The sequence below is a fragment of the Betta splendens genome, chromosome 4 (genome assembly GCF_900634795.4).
Source record: "Betta splendens chromosome 4, fBetSpl5.4, whole genome shotgun sequence".
Taxonomy (NCBI): Eukaryota; Metazoa; Chordata; class Actinopteri; order Anabantiformes; family Osphronemidae; genus Betta; species Betta splendens.
Window position 1 is genome coordinate 1756749 of NC_040884.2, and position 25563 is coordinate 1782311.

The 25563-nt window shown below is 47.2% G+C and overlaps 1 protein-coding gene across 5 annotated transcripts; it reads left to right on the forward strand.

Moving 5' to 3' along the window:
* The first annotated feature begins 3230 nt into the window (after positions 1–3230).
* On the forward strand, positions 3231–25272 carry LOC114854547 (desmoplakin-like). 5 transcript variants are annotated; one of them, XM_055508428.1, is made up of 26 exons: positions 3231–3592; positions 3665–3760; positions 3833–3899; positions 5194–5287; positions 6390–6511; positions 6591–6741; positions 7666–7791; positions 8283–8342; positions 8425–8592; positions 8673–8777; positions 8856–8951; positions 9221–9346; positions 9701–9853; positions 9942–10096; positions 10354–10480; positions 10562–10748; positions 10838–11271; positions 11353–11531; positions 11953–12091; positions 12222–12415; positions 12669–12831; positions 12927–13010; positions 13082–13189; positions 13292–13390; positions 13496–15322; positions 16147–25272. In XM_055508428.1, the coding sequence occupies exons 1-26, from the start codon at positions 3385–3387 to the stop codon at positions 24784–24786; spliced, it is 13908 nt and encodes a 4635-aa protein (XP_055364403.1). In that variant the 5' UTR covers positions 3231–3384; the 3' UTR covers positions 24787–25272. The 5 variants fall into 5 exon arrangements, with proteins under 5 accessions (XP_055364403.1, XP_055364405.1, XP_055364406.1 ...); XM_055508430.1 differs by having other exon boundaries at positions 3231–3580; positions 3689–3760; XM_055508432.1 differs by having other exon boundaries at positions 3232–3592; positions 13496–13993.
* The last annotated feature ends 291 nt before the right edge of the window (positions 25273–25563 follow it).

The window sequence follows — 25563 nt, forward strand, 5'->3', positions numbered from 1 at the left end:
GTTAGTCCTTTAAACGGGTATTTTCAGATCTCTGTGTTCGTTACACGTTAGGAAATCACCTCCCACTAAACAAACAGCACCACAGCTCCCAGTTTGGTCAGCGCCGTTAGTCTCCATGACACCAGTGACCCACATTGGTTCTGGTGTCAGGTGGCAGCTCTGTGACGGTCTGTGCCTGCGTAGCCTCAGGGGGCGTATCCATGTCAGCCTGCACAGGTACGCCGCTGTCCCAGGATCAGCGAGAGCACCGGCCGCCCCGTCCTGCGCTGCGTCCGGACTGACAGAGCTGAAACCGAGCACCGCTCCGTCCTGTGCAGCTCGTTCACCTCTGATGAAAACCCCCTCAGGCACAAATGACTGTGTCTTTGTCACGTCTCGCCTGCGAGGAGCCGTCCTCCCCTCGCGTGATTGGCTCTGGACTCCTGCACCTTGTGTGGCTGTGTGTCAGTAGATCCGCCCTCCACCTGTGACCACAGAGTCAGCATCTAAACAGATGAGCTCCTGATCCAAAAGGGCGAATGCAGCCGCGTGGGACAGAAGAAGCCACGAGTCACAAACGGAGCACGTGTTGACGCTCGTCAGGAAACGTTTCTGCTTTTGTTTTAAGCCCATTAGGGTAAAAATTCAATTAGCTCCATCTGTAAGAGATCACAAGTAGATCAGAAATGGTCATTTTGAATGTAATGCTGAACAGGATGCTGAACAATTCAACCCTGACTGCTCCTGGTTCTTATCTGAACCCAGTTCCTCCTAAAGGCTCATTCACACGATGTCTTGGCGCAGGTGCCGTTCAGCCGACTACAAGTTGGAGTTTGACATTTGCAGGTTAATAGTTGTTAATCTCTGACAAGCAGCCACACCCTGAACACAAACTATCAAATCTATTAGTCATCATCACTTTGGATCCATTTGCTTAATGAGGGGGAACTTCTCCCGTGCACAACTTTCACACCAAGTGTTGTGCACAAGCACCAACGGTGCCAAGAAGCTGACAAGATGAGACAACCTTCAAACCCCGGACCTGGAAAAAAAACCTAAATAATTAAAAGGCTTCTTCCCTCACGGCGTCGGAGTGAAGGCAGGTGAACTGCCTGAACACGTAGGCATGTGAGTCAGCGCCGCGCCGCTAACGTGAGGACGGGGTTCAGACGATGCTTCTCACAAACACCCCCTCCCTCCTCTCCAGCCAATCAGGGCCGAGCAGCCGGGCGCCGCCTGCTCCCACGCAGGTGGACGTGTTCAGGTGTGAGTGATGATGGACGTCATGTCAGAGAGCCATGCTTTGGATTTGCCCCACCTGGATTTGAACCAGCAACCTTCTGCTCACCCGCTGGCTCCACGGTGTTCCCCTGCAGAGGAATGTCAGGATGAAGCCTGTAAATGCTGCAAGCCTCGTCCTGCGTCCTGTCCTCAGGACGGGAAGGAGATGAGAGCGGGCGTGACCACACCCTCACCTGAGACACTCCCCAGGATGATGAGCCTCATACGCTTCAACACCTGTCCACAGCTGCATTATTCTGAGATTTATGCCCATGCATGTGTTTCCCTGTGCTTCACTGCTGCAGACCTAGAGTTCACGTTCTCTGCTGAGTGACACTGCAGCGTTGGAGGCTGCAAATCACTGCAGAGCGGCTGTTAAAAAAGCAGGTGGAATGCTGCTTTGGCAGAAGTCTGTCTGTCGGAGGGTTCACACAAGCAAAGGCGTGTTCCTGAAAGCCGGTTGCCAGAAGGTATAAGATGACAGCAAGGTGGGACTCTTCCCTGAGAAAAATGTGCAGCAGTTTGTGGCCTCTGAGGAGCGAAGGCTGCAGACGCCAGTGAAAGTGAGCGTGAGCCTCAAACACCATGTGTGCACATTTTTCTCTGCAAGTCTGCAATTAGGCCTGAGCTAATGCAAAACAACTGCTGGCGATAAATCACCACCAGCGAACAAACAAACACTCTGTAAACAACCCTCTGAGTTCCTCTCGCGCTTTTGGCTCAACTCAGCATCAGGCGCTCACAAACACGCACACGCTACATTCCTGAGAAGAGAGAGGTTGAATCTGCTGCGCTGCAGTCAGTCGGAGCCAGGACGACCTCACATGCGCAGGGTCCGAACATGATGAGTCCCGATCGGACTCTGCAGAACCTGCAACACGGTGGAGACTCCTGCCCATTTGGGAGCGACAGATTCTGACTCTGCTCATCGTGTAGTTCCACCGGTGGTCGACCGCTCTGTGCAGTCATTTGACTCAGAACCGCACAAGTCAAGCAGTTTCAGGCTTCCCCTCGTTCAGAACCACCACTTCCTCAATCCCAGCATGCCTCACACTCACTGAGCAATCTGGACGGATCCAAACTCCAAAGCTGCCTGGATTCTTGCAACATGAAAGGTGTCTGTTATGTTTGTTGGTCTCTGGAGGGACTGGGATCCAGAGCTTCAGCTGAACTGGTGTCCAGTTAGGCATCGGCTGCAAACTGGCCAACCAGTAAACGCTGAGCAGCTTCGGTGTGGTCCAACAGGCCGTGGTTCCCTGAGGCCACGCTGCTGGCTGTGACTAAACCAGCTCACCTCCCTGTGGCCTCATTAACAGATAGAACCCATGCTTTTACTGAGGAAACCATCGTGGTTTCACTCTGTAACGTGACATATTTCTCACGGCTCTTTGCTGCAGACGACATGAAGACTGAGGTTATGATCTGTTAAAAGCCATCACTGAACACCACTAAGACTGGTGGCGTTTCACCCCAATATACAAGACTGAGCTCAGTGAGTGAGGATGTGTATTTTACTGAGGCACACATTAATAAATGTCTATCTTTTCTACTCGTCGTCACTGTGCTGGTGTGTGGTTTTAAGGGTCCACTGTCTCAGTAAGTTGTCCCCAGTTACTGTCACTCATGATTAACTGTCAGACTAGTTTTTCTTGAGGTTCCACCCTTTGGCTGCAGGCGAGTGTGCAGCGTCTGTGAGCTTAGGAGCCGCTTGGTGTTTGAGCCGGAGCTCAGAAAAACGTGCATTTAAATGTTACAACACAATTTCTTTTTTCCACTCGAAAAATCGAAATTCAGTGGAAACAAGGAGCGGACTTTTACTCAAAACGTGCACTTCCTGCGTCGGCGCTCCTCGGTCACTGAGTTCGGAGAGCAGCGCTGGGGAGTGGTTTCTGGCTCTGGAGCTCAGGGAGGGGCTGAGAGGTGTGGTCACCGCTTCCAAAACGGCCTTTCCGCACAGTTCGCTCGCAGTCTGCACCAGAGGCGTCGGAGGGAGCAGGCGCACAGGTGGCGCAGAGGTGGCGCACAGGGAGACGCACAGGGAGACGCACAGGGAGACGCACAGGGAGACGCAAGGCCTCCTCTCGACTTTCACACAGCCGCGTTGGCTGCCGTTTCCTGGTCACAATGAGTTACTTCGGGTCCCAGCAGGGCCTGAACACGAACCGCAGGTCCGGCTCCAAATCGGACTTGGCTGGCGGGGGGACCTACCATTACGCGCGCAGTGACATTGCGCACGGAAGCGGTAATGGATACGACCCCTACTACCCAGACGGATACAGAACCTACAGCTATTCCAAAGTGTCCACAGGTGGAATGGGAGGCGGCATGATGAGCGGCATGATGAGCGGAACGGGAGGCGGCATGATGAGCGGAACGGGAGGCGGCATGATGAGCGGAACGGGAGGCGGCATGATGAGCGGAACGGGAGGCGGCATGATGAGCGGCATGATGAGCGGAACGGGAGGCGGCATGATGAGCGGCATGATGAGCGGAACGGGAGGCGGCATGATGAGCGGAACGGGAGGCGGCATGATGAGCGGCATGATGAGCGGAACGGGAGGCGGCATGATGAGCGGCATGATGAGCGGAACGATGAGCGGAACAAGAGGCGGAATATTGGTCGAAACGGGAGGCGGAATGTATGTGGTCTTTTTGGATCATTCTTTTTTTTTGCTAAGTTGCCGCTCCCACAGGGAGGATGTAGTCAGGCTCCAAAGCTGCTGCTATCAAATATTAATCCTGGCAGCCTCGTGTGTCCTAGTATTTATTTCAAGGCAGGGCCAGTACCAGGAAAGTGCAGGACTTTTAGTTAGAAATGAGTCTGAATCAGCCTTTAATTAAAGATAAATGACAAGTCCTAGCAGAGTAACTGGAAACACTGGGAGCTCCCTGCACATTCCCACTGCTCCCAGCTCACCTCCCTCTGCTGCAGCAGCTCAGCTGAACCCATGTTCTCAGGCCCAGAGGAGATCAGAGGGCCAGCACATGAGGGACACCTTTACCTTCTGGAGGAGAATTAGGTCGACAGAAGCTTATAAAGACAAACTGCGTTTTTTTGATGCTTGAAGGTTAAAGGTTGTTCATGATCTTAGATTTTGTGGCTCAGAGCAGAGACGCTGCCATGAGAGTCTTGTTGCTGTTTGGCTTGGTCACGCCTGCGTATCTGATCGGCCAGTGGAACTCCAGGCTGCAGCAGCAGGAGGAGCTTCTCTGTGTTAAATAAACAGGGAGTTGTGGTTTCAAAGTTCAAAGCTTGTGACTTAGTTAAAGTTGTTGTTGAGCCTCTTTACATGTAAACACTTTCTGGCCTTCATTCCTGCAGCCTCACATAATGAAATGGGATGTGTTGTGTTGTGATGTCACAATGAAAATGTCTCCCATATCTGTAAAAAACTGCATTTGGTTCCGGACTCAGACCAGAAATCACCTGCAGACATGAAAAATCTCAAATGCACACAACATTAGTGACTTTATAAAACACTGGAGTTTCATCTTCCAAAATTTTTGCTAAAATCTCTATGCATGAACGGTTGCACAATCTAAACAAGTGAATGTACAAATGAATGCTTGCAGCAAAATTCCTGAAGCAGCGACGAGCATGAAATGAAATCCACACTTACATGATCCAACTCGCCTTTTATGGAAAGTGACTTGAGAATAAAATTGTTGAGTACATAATGAACCTAATATTCTGTAATGTTATGTTATTTAGATTTCCACATAACTGCAAAACAACATTAAAGGACCGAGATAATAAACACGATACAATGGAGGCAAAAACATCTAATAATTAACAACCAGAGGAGAGAAAATCACTGTGTGGTGAAGCTAAACCGTGATCATGTGGGAGCGAGGCGGTCGCTACGCTAACAACACAGGCTGATCATAGTAATCATGTTGATGGTCACTGATTTCGCCTGCTTTCTCGTGCAGGGCTCCCAACATCACTACCATCCACAAGAAGGCCATGGCCGTGCAGAACAAGTGTGTGGAGTATCTGACGGAGGCCGAATACGCGCTCCAGTCTGTGAGTATCTGACCCGACGCCAGAACCGCCTGTCAGGCCTAGAATGGGTTCTGTTGGGAAGACAGCGTGTCACATGACTTCTGCAGGAAAATGGACAGAACGGGTGTTTGCGTGTAATGTGAGCAGAGGCTGAGTGAAGCTGTCGCAAACGTGTGAGTGAAACCAGGCGGACGATGAAAGCGGAGTCTGTGTCTGCGCTGCTGCTGAAACGTGATCATTCAGGGTCCGTCTGTAAACGTTCACGCTGATGGGACGCGTTGAGCAACTTCTGAATAATCTGACTTTCTGCAAAGTTCACCACGAGTACAGAGCGAGTGAGCGATTGAGCGATTGAGTGAGTGAGTGAGTGAGCGAGTGAGTGAGCGAGTGAGTGAGTGAGTGAGTGAGTGAGTGAGTGAGCGAGTGAGTGAGTGAGTGAGTGAGTGAGAGAGTGACAGGGGCGTGTGATTTATCGTCCTGTTGACTTGAATCTGCGGCGTCGAAGGCTTCGTGAAACTGTCAAACTCCGGCTGTGTGAAATGTGTGAAATACCAAACTTTGTATAATGAACCCGTTGCTTTTATGTTGTGCAGCTTTTCTCTGGCATTTAAAGGTTGTTTTTGGAATCAGACTAAGTCAGTAAAACACAACAGAGCTGCGATGAGATGTGAGCCTGTGTTCCCTCAGTTAACGCAAATCTATGTTTTAACTTTCATTGTAAACAAAGACAAATGTTTCCTCCTGACTCCTGTATTTTAAATGACTGAGGGCCAAACCTCAGAACCAGCCTCTAATCGAACTCCCAGCTTTAATGAGACCTCAGTAATAAACGTCTAGTAGAGTCAGCACCGTTCTGACAGCTTCAAACTAAAAATTCCTATCTTGTAAAAGTAGTATGACTTTCTAATGACCGGGTTATTTGTGTCTGTATTATTTTAGATTTTTTCATTCGCTGTGGCGGGAAAAAGCTGAGGAGTTGCCTTTTATTTTAGCCCCTTAAAAACGTATGACAAAAGCAAAAAGGACAGTCAGGCCGTCCCACCGAAACTCACCCCTTGGTTAAACAATGAAAAGTTGGAGTGAAGCTCCCTGAGCGGCCTGTTCCCTGCTCTGTGTCTTGCAGGACAACGCCTCAGGCGACGCCGAGCGCTACATGGCGCTGGCCAAAGACGGCATCCTGCAGCTGAAGGGCTGCGCCTCGGAGCTCAAACAGCTGGGGCAGCCCAACGACAACATCGCCATGACGTGAGGACTTCTGCCTCTCGCTTTCTGCAACTGGGTGCTCCCAGATGTTGCTTCATGCGCCTTCTTCCTTCATGCCTAGACTGGAGAGGTGCAAGGACCACTACAACGCGGTCAACATGGCCATCAAAGGCACCCTGCGGAGGAGGAGGAGCACCAGAGGCAGCTCTGGAGTCTGGGAGGAACCTGGAAGGACCTTCGACGATGCCATAGCCTGGATCTCACAGCAGAAGGTTGGGACAGGCCCAAAAACACACAACTACTGGGTATCTGTAACGCACGTCTAGTTGGGTCGTTGGATTAGTGACGGCTGTTACTTGAAAGGTAAATGAGGGACCGGGCGAAGCAAACGGCCGTAGGCAATGAATTCAGTGGTAGGTGAAGAAGAGAAGGCGTCCAGAGCAAAGAACAAAGGGTTAGTTAGCAAAACTGCATGCAAATAAGAGCTGTCACTGGCAGCAGGTTTATCTGCAGGTAAACCAACATCACGCTGAGTTTACTCAGCACCGGATCAAATATGTACAGTTATTAGACTGTTTAATGTCTGTCCCATGTCATGCCTTTACTCTTTTCCTGTGGTCACCTAAATGCATCATCAGTGTTTATTCTGTCTGTCATCATAAAATAATAATCAGTCAATAAAATAATAATCAGTCAATCAGTCAAAATAATAATCAGTCAAAACTATTTGATGAGTTTTATTTACTATTATTTAAGCAACATGTTGTTGGACTTCCAAGATGTTCCAAATCTGTTTTTTAAAGCTGCATGTGGTGCTGTAGGTTTGTTAAAAAAATAAAAAGTCCAATTCGGTGTGACAGCATGAACCTCAGTGGAATAAACAGGGTGTGAGCTGACTGACAGATCTCATTAAACCAGAATGCTTCAGACGTGAGAACATTCCTCTGGCATCTGCTGTTCCAGGCATTTGATACAAGTGCTAAAGCTGCAACAGCTGAACCTGACATTAACCACACCACATCTGAGACCTTCTGAAGAAGCCATTTAGAAAATAGGATTTTGAAAGATCTTGTTTGGTCCTGAAGCTTAAAGCCAACGTTGCAGTAGATTCCTGGGGCGTTTGCCCTGGAGTGCATCGTTAATTCACTAAAGCCCTGATGCAACCGGTTCTTCTTCTCGTGTTCCTTGTTTTTCAGGGTCTGATTCAAACTGCACCCTGGGGAGACGACCCCGCCTCCATCGGGCAGCAGCTCGTGGCCCACCAGAAGTACCACAGCTCCATCCAGAGGAGCCCAGAGGTGGACCGCGCCAAAGACGAGCTGGTGGGTTCAGCTGCACAGAGCGAAGGCTGCAGCAACGCATGCATTACTGCTGTGTGAGGAGGCTGTAACGGTCACAGGCAGCATGAAGCTCCACAGTTCACCAGCTCCAGCTATGAGGACAAGCCTGGAGCTAAAGGCTCTGCTGCTGTTCCACATGCAGGAACAGGAAGCACTAGACCAACGCTACAACCAAGTGTTCTGCTGAGGTCTTTAAGATCAGGTGGATCGTTATCATTAAGTGAGAAGGGGAGAAGCTAAAGTAACATCTAAGTCCTATGAGAATACAATTGAAGTGGTATTCGTTATATTTTTTTTAGCAATAAATGAATCAGAATTAAAGTTTAATGGCCAAGTTTGCACAGGACAACCGAGGAATTGTATTTGTCCTGACTCCGTCTTTGTTCCCTCACAGGAAAAAAAACACAATTAAATACAGTTTTACATATAGTTTTCCTCTTGTGATTTTCACCAGTTTGATTTTCTTCCCATAGCTCAAGAAAGGAGACAAAGCCAATCTCCGTACTCTGGAGCAGGAGTTTGACAACCTGCAGGTACGAGTCCTCATCGCTGCCCGTGTTGTGCGCTCTTTAACGCACGCTTGTGCTCACACGTTGTCTGCTCTGTCTGTGTTAGCGTATGTCGCTCGATCGAACCCAGCAGCTCAAAGACCTCGAGCAGATCCTCCAGGACATATGCACAGAGATCATGTGGGTGAACGACAAGGAGGAGGAGGAACTGGTGTTTGACTGGGGAGACAAGGACGTGGCCCAGTACATCCCCAAGAAGCAGGAGAGCTACTCGGTCGGTGAAACTTGGATCCCTGCCTTTATCTGTAGGAAGCGGGCCTGATGTGATCCACTAAAGCTGTTCTTCTCCCACAGAAACTGATGAGCGCGCTGGAGGTCAAGGAGAAGGACCTGACTAAGCTGAAGGTTAAAGTGGACGCGCTGCTTAAGAACAACCACCCAGCCGCGGACAAGATCGAGGTGAGGACGTCCCACTGGCTGCTCACTTGGACTCAGACTCGTTTTCCTGCGATCTCATGGGTTTATGGTGTTTCGCAGGCTTATCAAGACACGCTGCAGACGCAGTGGAGCTGGCTCCTGCAGATCACTAAGTGCATTCATGTTCACCTGAAGGAAAACGCAGCCTATGGCCAGGTAACCACCGAACTGATCACGTTACTCTAATGAAACAGCTTAACTTTTAAGGGGCTCTGACTGCTCAGCTCAAGTCATCAAAACGTTCAATAGACAATATTTGTGGAGTGAATACTGGTGGAAAAGCAATGGACAGTTCATTTCCTTATGCAGCCAGAAACACTGCTGTGCTGTTTGCCTCAGTGTGGAATCAACTCTACGACATGATAATAGAACAAATGGCTCTGTGGTCAGTGAAGGCAGCGTCCCCCCTTCTATTTCCATTACAGTTCTTCAAAGAGGCCACCGAGACGTACAATACCCTGCAGAAGGAACACGAGACGGTTCGTAAGACGTTCACCTGCGACAAGAACACGTCTCTGGAGGACCTGCAGGAGCTTCTCAGAGGACTGGAGGTGTGACAGCTGATCCGCTGACCTGAACAGCATCAGAGCGGTTCTGATGCTTCCAGCTCTAAATCCATCCATCGGCGCATACTGTGCATCCGCAGGGATTAAAGCCTGCTTTACATAATTGGGAACCTTGAACGGACCAGGAGCTGTTAGTTATGACTGTAAAATGTCACATCTCAGACAACACAGTAAAGCTCTTTAGTCTTTAACGAGCAGGGGCTTTAAAGCTCATTCTGCATCGTTGCGTTTATCTGCTAAGAGACACTAAGACGAAGCTAAACAGAATTAGAGTTTGGTAATGGAAAAGAAGTTTTCTATCATTTATGGGCCCTGAGTTGAGATTTTTCCTTCTTCTAGAGGGAAAAAGAGAAGATTCGAGAAAACAAGAGTCAGGTTCAACATCTGGTCAACAAGTCGAAGAGCATCGTGAGACTGAAACCCAGGAACCCTGAGGAGAAGAGCAGCTCCCCCGTCATCGTCAAGGCTCTGTGTGAGTTCAAACAAGACCAGGTGAGTCTCCGCATGCTCGCATCAGTCAGATGTCACACATTAGGTGTCTGCACAGCACCTCATGAAGTCCATTCCCTGTATTGTACAGAGGGTAATCTGTAAGGACGACGAAGCCATCCTGAAGGACAACAGTCAGCGCAGCAGGTGGCAGGTGACCGGCCCGGGAGGCCTGGACATGTTGGTGCCGTCCGTTTGTCTTATTGTTCCACCTCCTAATCCACTCAGCATCTCCGTGGCTGCCAAGTAAGTGTTGCTTTTGGTCATGTTACATAATTATTACAGAATATTCATGCCGGATGGTCCAAAGTCCAAGGCTCGTTACTGGGGCTAGTTTTTAGGGGAAGCCAGGAATTCAGTTGTTGTCCTTCAGTTTCTTTATATTTATACAGTTTCTATTATATTCATATATATTATTATTATTTTTTGCATTTGATTTCATCCATTTTTGTTTCTATTTTTTGTAAATGAATTTGGTTTGATATTCTGTGTGTTGTTGAAAGGAATGAGCAGTACTACGAGGCCATCCTGTCTATCTGGAATCAGCTGTACGTCAATGTGAAGAGCCTCATCTCCTGGCAGTACTGTCTCCTAGATATCAAACACATCAACTCCCTCACCATGTCCATGGTAAGCCATGAAAGCGCAGCCTTTGCTCTTCATTTATCCGTGATAGAGGTCATCACCTGAGGCTTCTGTGTGTTTGCTCAGCTGGCCCAGATGCGTCCTGAGGAGTACCGGCAGATCATCAAGAACATGGAGACTCACTACGAGGAGTTCAAGCTGGCTAGCCACGGCTCCCAGATGTTTGCAGATGAGGACAAGAGGAGCATAGAGAACCAGTTTAATGGAGCCCAGGCCCACTATGACCAGCTGGTGGTGCAGCTGCCCACTTATGGTCAGTAGAACCATTGATTGTTTCTCTTTTTTGACTGAAAATGTACATCTTTATTAAATTTGAAAGATTTTGTTTGTATTTTCATCCAGTTGCACAACAAGAACAATTGGAAATCCAACAAGAACCCATTCAGCCACCGCAGCTTTTCATATTACAACAGCAACCAGTCCAACAAGTGCTCCAGCAAACACTCCAGCAAACTGCTGTGGAAGTGGACGGCAAACGAGTGGAGGACGAGAGGCGACGAACAGAGGTGAAAAAGGTGTCTGAAAAGAAGACAGAGGTCAAGAAAGATGTGAGCAAGGAGCACGTGATCAAGAAGGAAGTCGTGAAACTGACCAAGTCGGAGTCCACGAAGAAGAGGAAGTCCAGCTCCTCGTCCTCTGCCTTCCGCAGCCTATCGGAGCTGCACACGCTCAGGCTGAAGCTGGAGGCAGCTGAGGGCTCGCTGAGTCAGCATGTTCACATCTGCCTCGGAGATGATGGGGTGCACGACTGCGCCCTCAGGATCGCTCAGCTAGAGGTACGATAAAAAACTACAATGAAGGCTGCTGCGCGTGCGTCGGTAAAACTCATGCCATTCATGTGTGTGCATGTGTCGTAGGTGGTGCAGCGCGACATCGCCTTCGTTCGTGAGGAGTACCTGCGTCTCAGGGAACACGTTCCGAAGGAGCTGGAGGGGACGGATGATCCAGATAAAGCTCAGTTCCTCAGCAGCGAGCTCCGAGTCATCGACCAAAAACTGGAAAGTCTGGAGAGCAGCTCATCGGCTTATCTACAGCGGTACATGACACAAACAGACTCACAATGCTGCTGGAAGCTTTGTCTATTCAGGACTTCTAAGCTGATTTAGGTGTTCTGTAACCAGCGTCGCATATAGAGGCTTCTAGTTGAGCACAAGCACTTGGTGTAATCCACGTGTGCCACTGGGAGGAGCTCTGTAACTCGTATCATCGAACAAGTTTTTTATTTTAAAGTTCCACACCACAACTGACATTCAGCTAGGGAAATAACCCAAGGAGCCCTTTTGAGCAGCACTAGGTGATGGGATCATTGATTCACGATTCAGATCTTCATCTTACAGCTGGCTTTCAGTGACTTCCTCGGATTAACCTTTGTGGCTCCTTTGTGCTCCAGTCTTCTACAGAATAAATACAGTATATTGTGTCTTTTAGAGCCTTTGTCTCCTTCATCTCTTGATCAGGCTGCAGGCTGTCAAGGACATGCTGGAGAGTGTGGCACACGTTGAGGACATAGTCAAAGTGTATGAAGCAAGACTGACAGAGAAAGAGACCACGTCACTGTCACCGAGCGAAGTACAAGACTATATGTCAACACTTCAGGTTTGTTTGAGACAAGACAAGTGCAAGTACTCTGCATGAATCAATGATCCTAAGCAGGATAGTCCTGCTCTTCTATCTGACTCTATTATTGTCCACGAGACGTCACTGCTGACTGGTGGTTGTTGTGTAGAATATCAAAGCAGAGCTGGATCAGAAGAGGGACGCTCTGGCCAGCATGGAGGCACACCTGGCCGAGGCCAGCCACTGGAACAGCCAGGTGGGCGGAGCTTTCCACAGGTGTGACGTGATGCTGTCCAAGTACACGGAGCAGGTGGGGCTGCTGTCCGATCGCTGGATGCGAATCCAGGCACAGATTAACACCAGGTAAATGCGTCTTCTATTTTACACTCATAGTTCTTCCTCGGTGATGTAACACCAACATGAAGTGCCAACCCTTAAATAATTTGTTTAAACATTTAATGGTCGACCATAAGAAGTTATGATCATTGATTGATTTGATGATTTTCCTTTTTATTTCCATTGTTTTCAGCCTCTGTTTTCCAGTAACATGTATGAAGTTAGAGATCTGTGTAATAAGGGAGGGGATTTTTTTTCCACCTTTTCATTTTTTTCTCAGACTCCAGGATCTTGAGTTGTACCTGCCCCAGCTGCAGCAGTACAAGCAAACCAGCACCTCGCTCATTGGCTGGATTGATGGGACACGGAAAAAACAAGATGCCCTACAGGCCACCAAGACCGAGAACGTCCAAGCAGTCAAAGACCTCATTAACAGCCAGAAGGTCTCTTCTGAATCCTCCATTGCTGTTAATTCACTCACTGATTTTCTACTTGCTCAGTAATCACACATGCAACTTCATTATGATCTTGTCTCAAGGCGCTGAACACAGAAATCAAGGCTAAGAGGGAGACGGTGGAGAGTGTGCTGAAGGACAATGACGTCTGCATGCATTCTGTCAAGGTACGAAGCTCACATACGTACAGACGTGCGTCGTCGTGTTATTTCCTCCTCATATTTGCGTGTCTTTACAGGATTATGAAACAGATCTTGCTACTTATACATCTGGATTAGAGACTTTGCTCAACATCCCTATCAAGAGGACGATGCTGAGTTCCCCAACAATGGATCTTAATCAGGAGGTACCTCTTGAAGTTGTTATCATCGATGTGGATATGTTTTGTTCTTATGATTAGGAGGATTTAAATCCTTGAACTTGCTGACTGAGTCTGTTTTTGTCCAAGGCTGCACAGCTACAGACGCGTTACATGGAGCTGCTTACTCTGTCTGGTGACTATTACAAATACCTGGGAGAACTGCTCAAAAACATGGAGGAGCTCAAGGTGCTGACCGTGTATTTCATGCTTCCTCATGCTTCCTAACGTAACGTAATTCTAATTGGGTTGTGTATTGTGAACTGGTAAAACTAGCGTTGTCTTTGTCTCCAGATTCGTAACACCAGGATTGACTTGTTGGAGGAGGAGCTTCGCCTGCTGAGGGAAAACATTGAAGACCGAAATTCCAAAAACAAATCGTTGGAAGATGCTGTAGCTCGCTACCAGCTGGAGCTGTCCCATTCCCAGAACCAGCTGCTGTCGATGGAAGAGGTGAAGCGAAACACGGCGCTGCAGTGCAGTGCCACCAAGGAGAGTCTAGACTCCACCCAGAACCAGCTGGGAGACCTCAACGATCAGGTGACACGACTGAACTACATGCTTGAGGAAGAAAAGAGGAAGAGGAGGCTGGCAGAGGAGCGCTACACCCAACAGCAGCAAGAGTACGAGGGAGTGCTGAGGAAGAGGCAGACGGAGCTGGAGACAGTCAGCTGGTCCAAGGTGGAGATAGAGAAGAGTGTGGTCAGTAAGGATCACGAGATTGAACAGCTGCGGCGGCAGCTGTCTGATGAAGGAGCGAGGGTGAAGGAGCTACAGAAGGAGATATCAAAGGTAAGGAGCCAATGCAATGAGGAGCTCAGTAACATAAAGCTGAGCTACGAATCACAGATCCACATCAGTCGCACAGACATCCAGAGGCTGGCGGCCCAGAGGGAGGACGACACAGCTGAGCTCCAACTGCAGTATGAGAGGATGGAGGCAGAGAGGAAAAATCTGGAGGAGGAGCTCAGGACGCTCAGGATGTCTGTATGCCAAGCTGAGCAACAAATAAGAAGGGCAGAAGAAGAAAGTCACAGTCAGCGTGCTGTCATCGCAGAGGAAGGGCGCAGAAGGAGAGAACTGGAAATCCAGGTGGAGGTAGTGATGAAACAGAGAGACCAGGAAAATGCCAAATACAGGGAGAACCTGGCTGAGGCCATGGAGCTCCTGCAGGAGAAGGGCGAGCAGTTGGCGTATGTGACACACAGCCTAGAGGAGGAGACCAGAAGAAGAAAAACCACAGAGGAAGGGCAGGCGGTGCTTCAACAAACACTAGCTCAGCTGCAGGTGAAGCTAACTAGTTCAGCCGTGGGTGCAACCCAGCTGAGGGAGTGTGAGGAGGAGCTTCAGCAGATACGTGTGGAGCTGGAGAGAGAGAGCAGGGAGCGAGGCAGAGTAGACCAAAACATGAACCGGCTACAGGGACGCATCAGGGACCTGCAGACTGTAAGAGATGGGCTGGAGATCCAGGTGGAGAGTCTGAGAAAAGCCAACCAAGAGGAAGTAGCGAGAAGAAGGCAGGTAGAAACAGAGCTAGAAAGGACCACTGTGACCATGACGGAGTACACCAGCACCATCAGTGCCCTGCGCCGCAGCCAAGAACAAGCCAGCGCGTCGGAACAGAGATGTGAGGAGGAGCAGCTTCGCTTGCAGGAGGAGCTGGAGAAAAGCTTGGCACAAAACCAGGCCTCTGCAGAGCAAGCGGCACAGCTGAGCGTCGAACTGAAGGCCCTGCAGCAACACTTACTCCAGGAGCAGAGCCGTATCAAAGAGGCGAACCTCAGGAACGAGGGTCTTTCCAAAGCTTTAGAAGAGAAGAGTAAAGCACTGAATGAGAACTCGTTTGAGCTTAAAAGGCTGAAGGAGATGACAGAAACCCAGACAAAAGAGAGGCTGAGGCTCGAAGAAGAACTAAGGGCCGTGCGTTTTGAGAAAGATCAAGCACTGAGAAGTAAAAAGGGAAGCGATGATGAGCTCTCCTCCCAGATTACTGCCCTGGAGCTGCAGCTGAAAACCAGCGAGCGCCGCAATATAGACTACAGCAACTTGGTTTCAGAACTCTCTTTAGAGCGGGAGAAGCTCAAGGAGGAAACTGAGAGAATACAAAACCAGGCCATCGAGGTACATGGAAGTTTGGCAGTTAGTCCTGGACTACTCTCATGTTTCCCAATCATAGTCCCAATTCGGACCAATCAAGTAGAGATCACTGTCTGTAGCCAAAGTCTTGCTTGCATGCTGGATCACCTGTAGATTCCTTGGCAACTGATTCAAACACATCAATTTGAATGTGTTTAAATAACTTTGCATGTCAGTTACCTGCATGCATGGAAACCTGATCTGTGCCTCTGTAGCTGCAGCCCTTCCCCAATCACTCTCTGCCTCCCTGCCCATACTGTGCGACCATGTGCAGTGTGCATGCCTGCTGTTTCTTCTCTTAACCCAACAGTCACTATTATCTGTGACTTCACTACTGCCGCCCCTCCGTTCTCATTCAGCTTAGAAGCTGTAGCACCTTGAAGATGCAAACACTGCAAAGTAATATCGTCCTGCAAGTTGGGAATAGTCAAATAAAATTTGGCACCCTGTTGTGTGTGCTGCTTTCCAAAATCTAGAAGGCCGTAGCTGTGTTGCACGCAATGCTTTTCTAATCTTAGTTTCATGTTGTTAAAGGATAATAGCAGGTTGAAACGTGGGGTCGATTCAATGACTCACATTTTAATGTTGATATTGTAGCTGAGTAGCTTCTATATTTTAACTAGACTGAGCCCATATGCTGTCTTACCTTTTAGTATTCCTGCTACGACATGCATAGTGTGTTTTTTCCTTGATCCCAGACTGTAGCTCATTTAATTTCTTGATGCCAAATGTTAAATTATTTGCAAAAGCAAATGTATCAATATCAATTTTTTTTACCATGTTTCTTCTTTTTTGTGTTTTTTTTACAGACAACAGCCATGATGAAATCCATTCAGTCTCAGTACACCGATATAATAAAGGAAAGAGATGCTTTGTTGCTGAAATTGCAGTTGACAGAAAAAGAGAGAGATCGCCTGCAAGCACTGGAGGAGGAAATCAATCGCATTAAACTCTCCCTAGATTCTGAACTTCGTAATAGGCAACGGCTACAGGACGAGAATGAGAGGGTGAAGAGGGATCTGAGTTACTGGAAAGACCAAAATGATAGTAAGCAGAGTCTGATAAGACAATATGACATTGACAAGGAACGTATGGACAGGGAAAAGAACTCCTTGAGAAGTGAGATAGAGAGACTGATGAGAGAACTCAGGGAGCTTGATGGTACATATAAAAGCAGGCTGTCAGCTATACAAAAGGAAATGATAGAGGTGACCACTGTTAGACAAACCACAGAACCACAGCTGATGAGAGGCAGAGAGCCCCCAACCTTGGATGACTCTGGTCTGATTTTTGATGGGGTTCGTAAGCAAGTCACTGCCGATCAGCTGCTTGAGTGTGGTGTATTGGAGAAGCCAACATTTAACCAGCTTGTGAAAGGACAAAAAACTGTCCCTGAAGTATCTGTTGACAAAAAAGTAAGTCTGAAAGGGACAGGCCCGATAGCGGGGGTGGTATTTGAAAGTCCAAAAGGTCCTGGGTCTTTTGCTAGCCCCCTCTGCAAACTGACCTTTACTGAGGCAAAGAGAGAGAATCTTCTTCCACCTGATAGCATTGATCTCCTACTGGATGCTCAGGCTGCCACAGGCCACATTATTGATCCCAGAACTAATCAGAAGTTGACAGTGGAAGAAGCATGTAATCAGGGTGTTGTTGATGAAGAGGACCAGGAGAGGTTGCTAGCAGCTGAGGCTGCAGCTGTTGGATATGGTAGTCCTGGCGCCAACAAACCTATTTCAGTATTTCAGGCCATGAAAAAGGGACTAATTGATAGGAACACGACACTACGTCTGCTACAGGCTCAAGAATCTGTTGGCGGAATTCTAGATCCTATACTCAGTGTGTTCCTTCCCAAAGACACAGCTATTGAGCGCAATCTACTGGATGATGATATATGTCGGGCTTTGAATCAGAGACCTGAGCTCTACCTGGACCCAGATAGTGAAGTGGGTGTAACCTATATGGCTATGAAGAGGAGATGTAAGGTAGAGCCACACACAGGGCTTCTGCTTCTTCCTGTCCCTGAGAAGGTAGATCCCTCAAAACTTATCTTTGATGGTGTTCGCAAACCTGTCACAGCAAAGAAGCTGCTTGACTGTGGTGTCCTGGACAGGCCAACATTTAAAGATCTAGAGAAAGGAAAGAAAACTGTCCCAGAGGTGTCCACAGACAAACGAATCAACCTAAAGGGCACTGGACCCATAGCTGGGGTTATCGTGGGAGATCAAGGAAAAATGTCTTTGTCAGAAGCTAAGAAAAAAATGCTTCTGCCTAATGATAGTGCAGATTTGCTGCTAGAAGCTCAGGCAGCTACAGGTCACATAATTGACCCTAGGAACAATCAGAAACTTACAGTGGAGGAAGCATGCACAAAAGGGATAGCGGATATTAGGGATCAAGACAAATTATTGGCTGCAGAGGCTGCTGCTGTAGGCTACAAGGATCCAAGTACAGCCAAGCCTCTTTCAGTGTTTGAGGCCATGAGGCGGGGTCTAATTGACAGAAAGACTGGGCTACGCGTGCTGCAGGCTCAGGAGTCTGTAGGAGGAATTCTTGATCCCAATCTCAGTGTGTTCCTGCCTAAAGACACAGCGATCAAGCACAGTCTTTTAGATGAAAACCTCAGTGAAGCCCTAAACCAGAATCCCACCTGTTACATTGACCCTGAAACGGAGCGTGAAATCAGTTATGGAGCTTTGAAGAGAAGATGTAAAATAGAGCCACATACAGGACTGCTCCTTTTGCCAATCACTGGGAAACAAGACCCATCCAAACTGACCTTTGATGGTGTACGTAAGCCAGTGACAGCACAGGACTTGCTTGATTGTGGTGTGTTGGACCGACCAACATTTAATCAACTAATCAAAGGAGAAAAAACTGTTCCAGAGGTGTCAGTGGACAAAAAAGTCCCTCTCAAAGGGACAGGATCAATTGCTGGTGTGGCAGCTGGACCATTGGGGAAAATGTCTTTGTCCCAGGCCAAAAAAGAGATGCTCATACCTCCAGATAGTGCAGATTTGTTGCTGGATGCCCAGGCTGCTACAGGCCACATCATTGACCCCATTAATAATAAGAAGCTAACAGTAGAGGAAGCATGTGCCAGTGGAGTAGTGGACATTAGTGATAAAGAAAGATTGCTGGCAGCAGAGGCTGCTGCTGTTGGCTTTCGGGATCCAAGTACAACTAAGCCACTTTCAGTGTCTGAGGCAGTGAAGAAGGGACTTATTGACAGGAAGTCTGGTCTACGACTGCTGCAGGCCCAAGAGTCTGCAGGAGGAATTCTAGATCCTAACCTTAGTGTGTTCCTTCCCAAAGACACCGCTATTAAGCGCAAACTACTGGATGATGATCTATGTCGGGCCTTGAATCAGAGGCCTGAACTCTATCTGGACCCAGAAAGTGAGGAGGGTGTAACCTATATGTCAATAAAGAACAAATGTAAGGTAGAGCCACACACAGGGCTTCTGCTTCTTCCTGTCCCTGAGAAGGTAGATCCCTCAAAACTTATCTTTGATGGTGTTCGCAAACCTGTCACAGCAAAGAAGCTGCTTGACTGTGGTGTCCTGGACAGGCCAACATTTAAAGATCTAGAGACTGGGAAGAAAACTGTCCCAGAGGTTTCTATAGACAAAAGCATCAACCTAAAGGGCACTGGACCCATAGCTGGGGTTATTGTGGGAGATCAAGGAAAAATGTCTTTGTCAGAAGCTAAGAAAAAAAGGCTTCTGCCTAATGATAGTGCAGATTTGCTGCTAGAAGCTCAGGCAGCTACAGGTCACATAATTGACCCTAGGAACAATCAGAAACTTACAGTGGAGGAAGCATGCACAAAAGGGATAGTGGATATTAGGGATCAAGATAAATTATTGGCTGCAGAGGCTGCTGCTGTAGGCTACAAGGATCCAAGTACAGCCAAGCCTCTTTCAGTGTTTGAGGCCATGAGGCGGGGACTAATTGACAGAAAGACTGGGCTACGCGTGCTGCAGGCTCAGGAGTCTGTAGGAGGAATTCTTGATCCCAATATCAGCGTGTTCCTGCCTAAAGACACAGCTATCAAGCACAGTCTTTTAGATGAAAACCTCAGTGAAGCCCTAAAGCAGAATCCTGCCTGTTACATTGACCCTGAAACGGAGCGTGACATCAGTTATGGAGCTCTGAAAAAAAGATGTACGATGGAGCCACATACAGGACTGCTCCTTTTGCCAATCACTGGGAAACAAGACCCATCCAAACTGACCTTTGATGGTGTACGTAAGCCAGTGACAGCACAGGACTTGCTTGATTGTGGTGTGTTGGACCGACCAACATTTAATCAACTAATCAAAGGAGAGAAAACCATTCCAGAGGTGTCAGTGGACAAAAAAGTCCCTCTCAAAGGGACAGGATCAATTGCTGGTGTGGCAGCTGGACCATTGGGAAAGATGTCTTTGTCCCAGGCCAAAAAAGAGATGCTCATACCTCCAGATAGTGCAGATTTGTTGCTGGATGCCCAGGCTGCTACAGGCCACATCATTGACCCCATAAATAATAAGAAGCTAACAGTAGAGGAAGCATGTGCCAGTGGAGTAGTGGACATTAGTGATAAAGAAAGATTGCTGGCAGCAGAGGCTGCTGCTGTTGGCTTTCGGGATCCAAGTACAACTAAGCCACTTTCAGTGTCTGAGGCAGTGAAGAAGGGACTTATTGACAGGAAGTCTGGTCTACGACTGCTGCAGGCCCAAGAGTCTGCAGGAGGAATTCTAGATCCTAACCTTAGTGTGTTCCTTCCCAAAGACACCGCTATTAAGCGCAAACTACTGGATGATGATATATGTCGGGCCTTGAATCAGAGGCCTGAACTTTACCTGGACCCAGAAAGTGAGGAGGGTGTAACCTATATGTCAATAAAGAACAAATGTAAGGTAGAGCCACACACAGGGCTTCTGCTTCTTCCTGTCCCTGAGAAGGTAGATCCCTCAAAACTTATCTTTGATGGCGTTCGCAAACCTGTCACAGCCAAGAAGCTGCTTGACTGTGGTGTCCTGGACAGGCCAACATTTAAAGCTCTAGAGACTGGGAAGAAAACTGTTCCAGAGGTTTCCATAGACAAAAGCATCAACCTAAAGGGCACTGGACCCATAGCTGGGGTTATCGTGGGAGATCAAGGAAAAATGTCTTTGTCAGAAGCTAAGAAAAAAATGCTTCTGCCTAATAGTGCAGATTTGCTGCTAGAAGCTCAGGCAGCTACAGGTCACATAATTGATCCTGGGAACAATCAGAAACTTACAGTGGAGGAAGCATGCACAAAAGGGATAGTGGATATTAGGGATCAAGATAAATTATTGGCTGCAGAGGCTGCTGCTGTAGGCTACAAGGATCCAAGTACAGCCAAGCCTCTTTCAGTGTTTGAGGCCATGAGGCGGGGACTAATTGACAGAAAGACTGGGCTACGCGTGCTGCAGGCTCAGGAGTCTGTAGGAGGAATTCTTGATCCCAATCTCAGTGTGTTCCTGCCTAAAGACACAGCGATCAAGCACAGTCTTTTAGATGAAAACCTCAGTGAAGCCCTAAACCAGAAACCTGCCTGTTACATTGACCCTGAAACGGAGCGTGACATCAGTTATGGAGCTCTGAAAAAAAGATGTACGATGGAGCCACATACAGGACTGCTCCTTTTACCAATCACTGGGAAACAAGACCCATCCAAACTGACCTTTGATGGTGTACGTAAGCCAGTGACAGCACAGGACTTGCTTGATTGTGGTGTGTTGGACCGACCAACATTTAATCAACTAATCAAAGGAGAAAAAACCGTTCCAGAGGTGTCAGTGGACAAAAAGGTCCCTCTCAAAGGGACAGGATCAATTGCTGGTGTGGCAGCTGGACCATTGGGGAAGATGTCTTTGTCCCAGGCCAAAAAAGAGATGCTCATACCTCCAGATAGTGCAGATTTGTTGCTGGATGCCCAGGCTGCTACAGGCCACATCATTGACCCCATAAATAATAAGAAGCTAACAGTAGAGGAAGCATGTGCCAGTGGAGTGGTGGACATTAGTGATAAAGAAAGATTGCTGGCAGCAGAGGCTGCTGCTGTTGGTTACAAGGATCCCAGTACAGCCAAGCCTCTTTCAGTGTTTGAGGCAATGAAGAAGGGACTTATCGATAGAAAAGCTGGGCTGCGTTTGCTGCAGGCCCAGGAGTCGGTGGGAGGAATTCTAGATCCTAATCTCAGTGTGTTCCTTCACAGACACACAGCTATGAAACGCAACCTTTTGGATGAAAACCTTGGTCAAGCACTTAATCAAAGTCCTACGTGTTACCTTGATCCGGACACAGGGCGTGATGCCAGTTATGGAACATTAAAAGAAAGATGCAAGACAGAACCAACAACAGGTCTGATACTTTTACCAATTACTGCAAAGCCAGACCCTTCCAAACTTATCTTTGATGGTCTTCGTAAGTCAGTAACAGCACAGCAGTTACTTGATTGTGGGGTCTTGGACAAACCCACATTTAACAAACTATTAAAAGGAGAAAAAACTGTTGCAGAGGTGGCTGTTGATAAAAAAGTATTTCTAAAAGGAACCGGATCAGTTGCTGGTGTTGCAGCTGGTCCAATGGGAAAAATGTCCTTCACAGAGGCAAAGAAAAAGAAAATGATGTCTTCTGACAGTGCTAACATGCTACTGAGTGCACAGGCAGCCACAGGTCATATAATTGACCCTAGAACAAATCAGAAACTAACAGTAAAGGAAGCATGTACTAGAGGAGTGGTGGATAAGGAAGATGAATCAATGTTATATGCAGCTGAGGCTGCTGCAATAGGTTACAGGGACCCAAGTACTGCTAAGCTCCTGTCAGCTGGCCAGGCCATGAAGAAGGGATTAATTGACAAAGACACCACACTACGTATACTTCAGGCTCAAGAGTCTTTGGGGGGAATTTTGGACCCTGTTTTAAGCATTTTCCTACCTAAAGAAACTGCTGTGGCTCGGAATCTCATTGATGAGGACCTACACCGGACTTTGAATCAGTCTCCCGAGTGTTATCTGGACCCAGACACTGACCAAGCAACAACCTATGTTTCTCTGAAGAAAAAATGTAGGGTTGATCCTGGTACAGATCTTTTGCTTCTTGCTGAACCAAAAGAGCCATTGACTGTTCAAGGGCTCAGGTGTGAGGTGTCTGTCATAGATCTGGTAGATGCCAACCTGCTGAATAAGGCTGAAATTGATCAACTGAACCAGGGTAAACTAACAAGAAAAGACATTGAAGATCGCCTTCACTCTTATCTTAAAGGATCCACATGCATAGCAGGACTTTATGATGAGGCCAGTGATAAAGTGATGCCCTTTTATCAGGCCATGAAAGATGGACTATTACGACCTGGAACCACACTAGAGCTCCTTGAGGCCCAGGCTGCCTCCGGTTTCATAGTTGACCCTGTCAACAGCCTTTATTTGACTGTTAGTGAAGCCTACAATAAAAGATTATTTGGGCCGGAGTTTAAAGACAGTCTGCTATCAGCAGAGAGAGCTGTAACTGGTTACAAACTGCCTGGTACAGAAAAGATTATCTCTCTCTTCCAGGCCATAGAGAGGGGTTTAGTGGAGAAAGGCCATGGCATCCGTCTTCTAGAGGCCCAGATTGCCAGCGGGGGTATAATTGATCATGAACACAGCCATCGTATTGAAGTGGATGTAGCCTACAAAAGAGGATACTTTAATGAAGAAATGAACAAGATCCTGACTGATCCAAGTGATGATACTAAAGGCTTCTTTGACCCCAACACAGAGGAAAACCTAACGTATCTGGAGCTTAAACAACGTTGTATCACAGATAAAAAGACTGGCCTCATTCTTTTGCCTATCCTGAGCAGCAAAAAACAAGAATCAACTCTGAAAAATACTAAGAGAAAGAGAAGGGTGGTTATTGTGGACCCAGAGACAAATAAAGAAATGACAATACGTGAAGCATATAACAAAGGGTATATTGACTATAACACGTACCTGGAGCTGGCCCAACAGGAGTGCGAATGGGAAGAGATCACTATTACTGCTCCAGATGGTTCTACACGATTTGTTATCGTTGACAGGTCAACTGGAAAACAGTATGACATCACTGAACTACTGGAAAAAGGAGTAATTGATCAGTCAGTCCTGAATCAGTACCGCTCAAGCACCATCACCCTCACTCAGTTTGCAGATATCATCACCAACAAGACTCAACATGGATCATTATCATCATCAACTACAATGCCATTAGGAGCTTCAGCTACATCTTCAGTGACCTCATCATCAACAAGAACATCAACGACATCTTTAGGTACATCTTTAGGTACATCAATATCATCAGCAGCAAAGTCAGTAGGCTCAGCAACATCAACAGCAGCAACAACTTTTAGCAAGTCAGAGTTGTCATCATCATCAACATCCTCAAAGTCAGTAGGTTCAACAGCAGCAGCAGCGACAGCAACATCAACATTAGGTAGGTCAGAGGTGTCATCAACATCCTTAACAACTCAGGCGTCATCATTTATGTCGAAACCCTTATCACCCACTCTTGCCAAGATAACCACAACAAGAACTACCACCATCACAGAGGAAAATGCTACATTCAGCAGCCTTACCCAGGACTCACCTGACACGCTTAAACATGTATCTAGTGTGTCCTTCACTCTGACCTCGCCCGTTGAGGCAGTGGATGAACAGGAACCTGTCGGTGCCATCTTTGATACAGATAGCGTAGAGAAGATATCCATCACAGAGGCCCGAAACCGTGATCTGGTGGATTCCATCACTGCACAAAGACTGCTGGAGGCCCAAGCCTGCACTGGAGGAATCGTGAATCCCACAAATGGCCGTAGAGTGAGCATCCAGGAGGCATCCAGGCTAGGTATTATAACTGAGGATATGGCCAACAAGCTTAAGCCTGCTCAAAAAGCTTTTTTTGGCTTTGAAGATGTAAAAACTAAGAAGAAGATGTCTGCTGCTCTGGCAATGAAGGAGATGTGGCTCCCATATGAGGCAGGACAAAGGTTTCTGGAATTTCAGTTTGTAACAGGAGGGCTGTATGACCCAGAAATGGGCTGTAGAAGAACCATAGAAGATGCATTGAAAATGGGCTGGTTGGATGGGAGAGCTGCCCAGAAGCTACAAGATGTCAAACAGCACACAAAGAACCTGACCTGCCCCAAGAGCAAACTCAAGATCTCTTATAAGGAGGCTCTGGATAATTGCATGCTGGAGGAAACCACAGGGGTGAAAATGCTCCAGGCATCAGCTATGTCTTCCAAAGGAATCAGCAGTCCATACAATGTCTCCTCTGCCCCAGGGTCCCACACAGGCTCCAGAAGTGGCTCACGACACGGCTCCCGAAGGGGAAGTCTGGACCTTGGCACCGTGTCCTCCTCATCGCTTCTAACCACTCGTTACAGCCGCACCAGTTTTACCACCTTCTCCTCTGCGAGATAAATCAAGGAAAGAAAAAGGAGCCATTACCTATTTGCAAATAAATCTGAAATAGTGATGAATTATTTTGGGGGAAACTTTAAGATGTCTGTCCTGTGTGAGAGGAAAAAGGTGTAAGGTTAATAAGGTTTAATTCTTATTTTTTTTCACTCTTATCTTTTGTGCTGTGCTTTTGAAATACTATAGTTATTATGGCCAAGATATTGTGTAAATTAATCAAAGAACTAATAGCAGCCATCCAAAGAAATTGAAACTGAAGTGTTTGCCATGGTTTTGGCTCCAAAGAATTCTAGTATCACTCCTTTTTAAGCCTTGCTTTGTTTACATTAAATTCACATTAAATATCCATTATGACTTTTTGCAGAGAGGGATTAGAGGTTGTTTATTAGCATAAATCCTTTTATACTTTGACTGAGTTGTTAATCTTTGTTTTCTTGCTTTTTTGTGCTTTGGATGTTTATCTCATCTCATAATAAAAACTAACCTTTTCGTCTTAGTTGTCTCTGTTGTGCAAAAATCTAAAACAAGTATAATATTCCTTGTTGTAGGGAGCTTGTAGCACATACTTTCGTAAAGTCAAATGAAATGTAAAGTTGAGTCGTTCTTAGATCATGTATATTTAAAAAAATGCGTATTTCAGGGTATGACTCAAGTTAAAGGTCCTGTATAAGCCTACATGTATTTTAAAGGGAAACCTTTAAAATACATGTATTTTAAAAGTAAAGCGTCAAGCTGGCGCTTGCTGGTGAGCTCCAGGGTTAATAGCTTACAGTAAAATAC

What these genes read in the sequence shown, in the direction of transcription:
- LOC114854547 (XM_055508428.1), top strand. Translation starts at nt 3,385, where the DNA reads ATGAGTTACTTCGGGTCCCAGCAGGGCCTGAACACGAACCGCAGGTCC. An exon ending in AGAAGCAGGAGAGCTACTCG is followed by an intron (nt 8,593 to 8,672) that starts GTCGGTGAAACT and finishes CTTCTCCCACAG; the next exon opens with AAACTGATGAGCGCGCTGGA. An exon ending in TCATCGGCTTATCTACAGCG is followed by an intron (nt 11,532 to 11,952) that starts GTACATGACACA and finishes TCTCTTGATCAG; the next exon opens with GCTGCAGGCTGTCAAGGACA.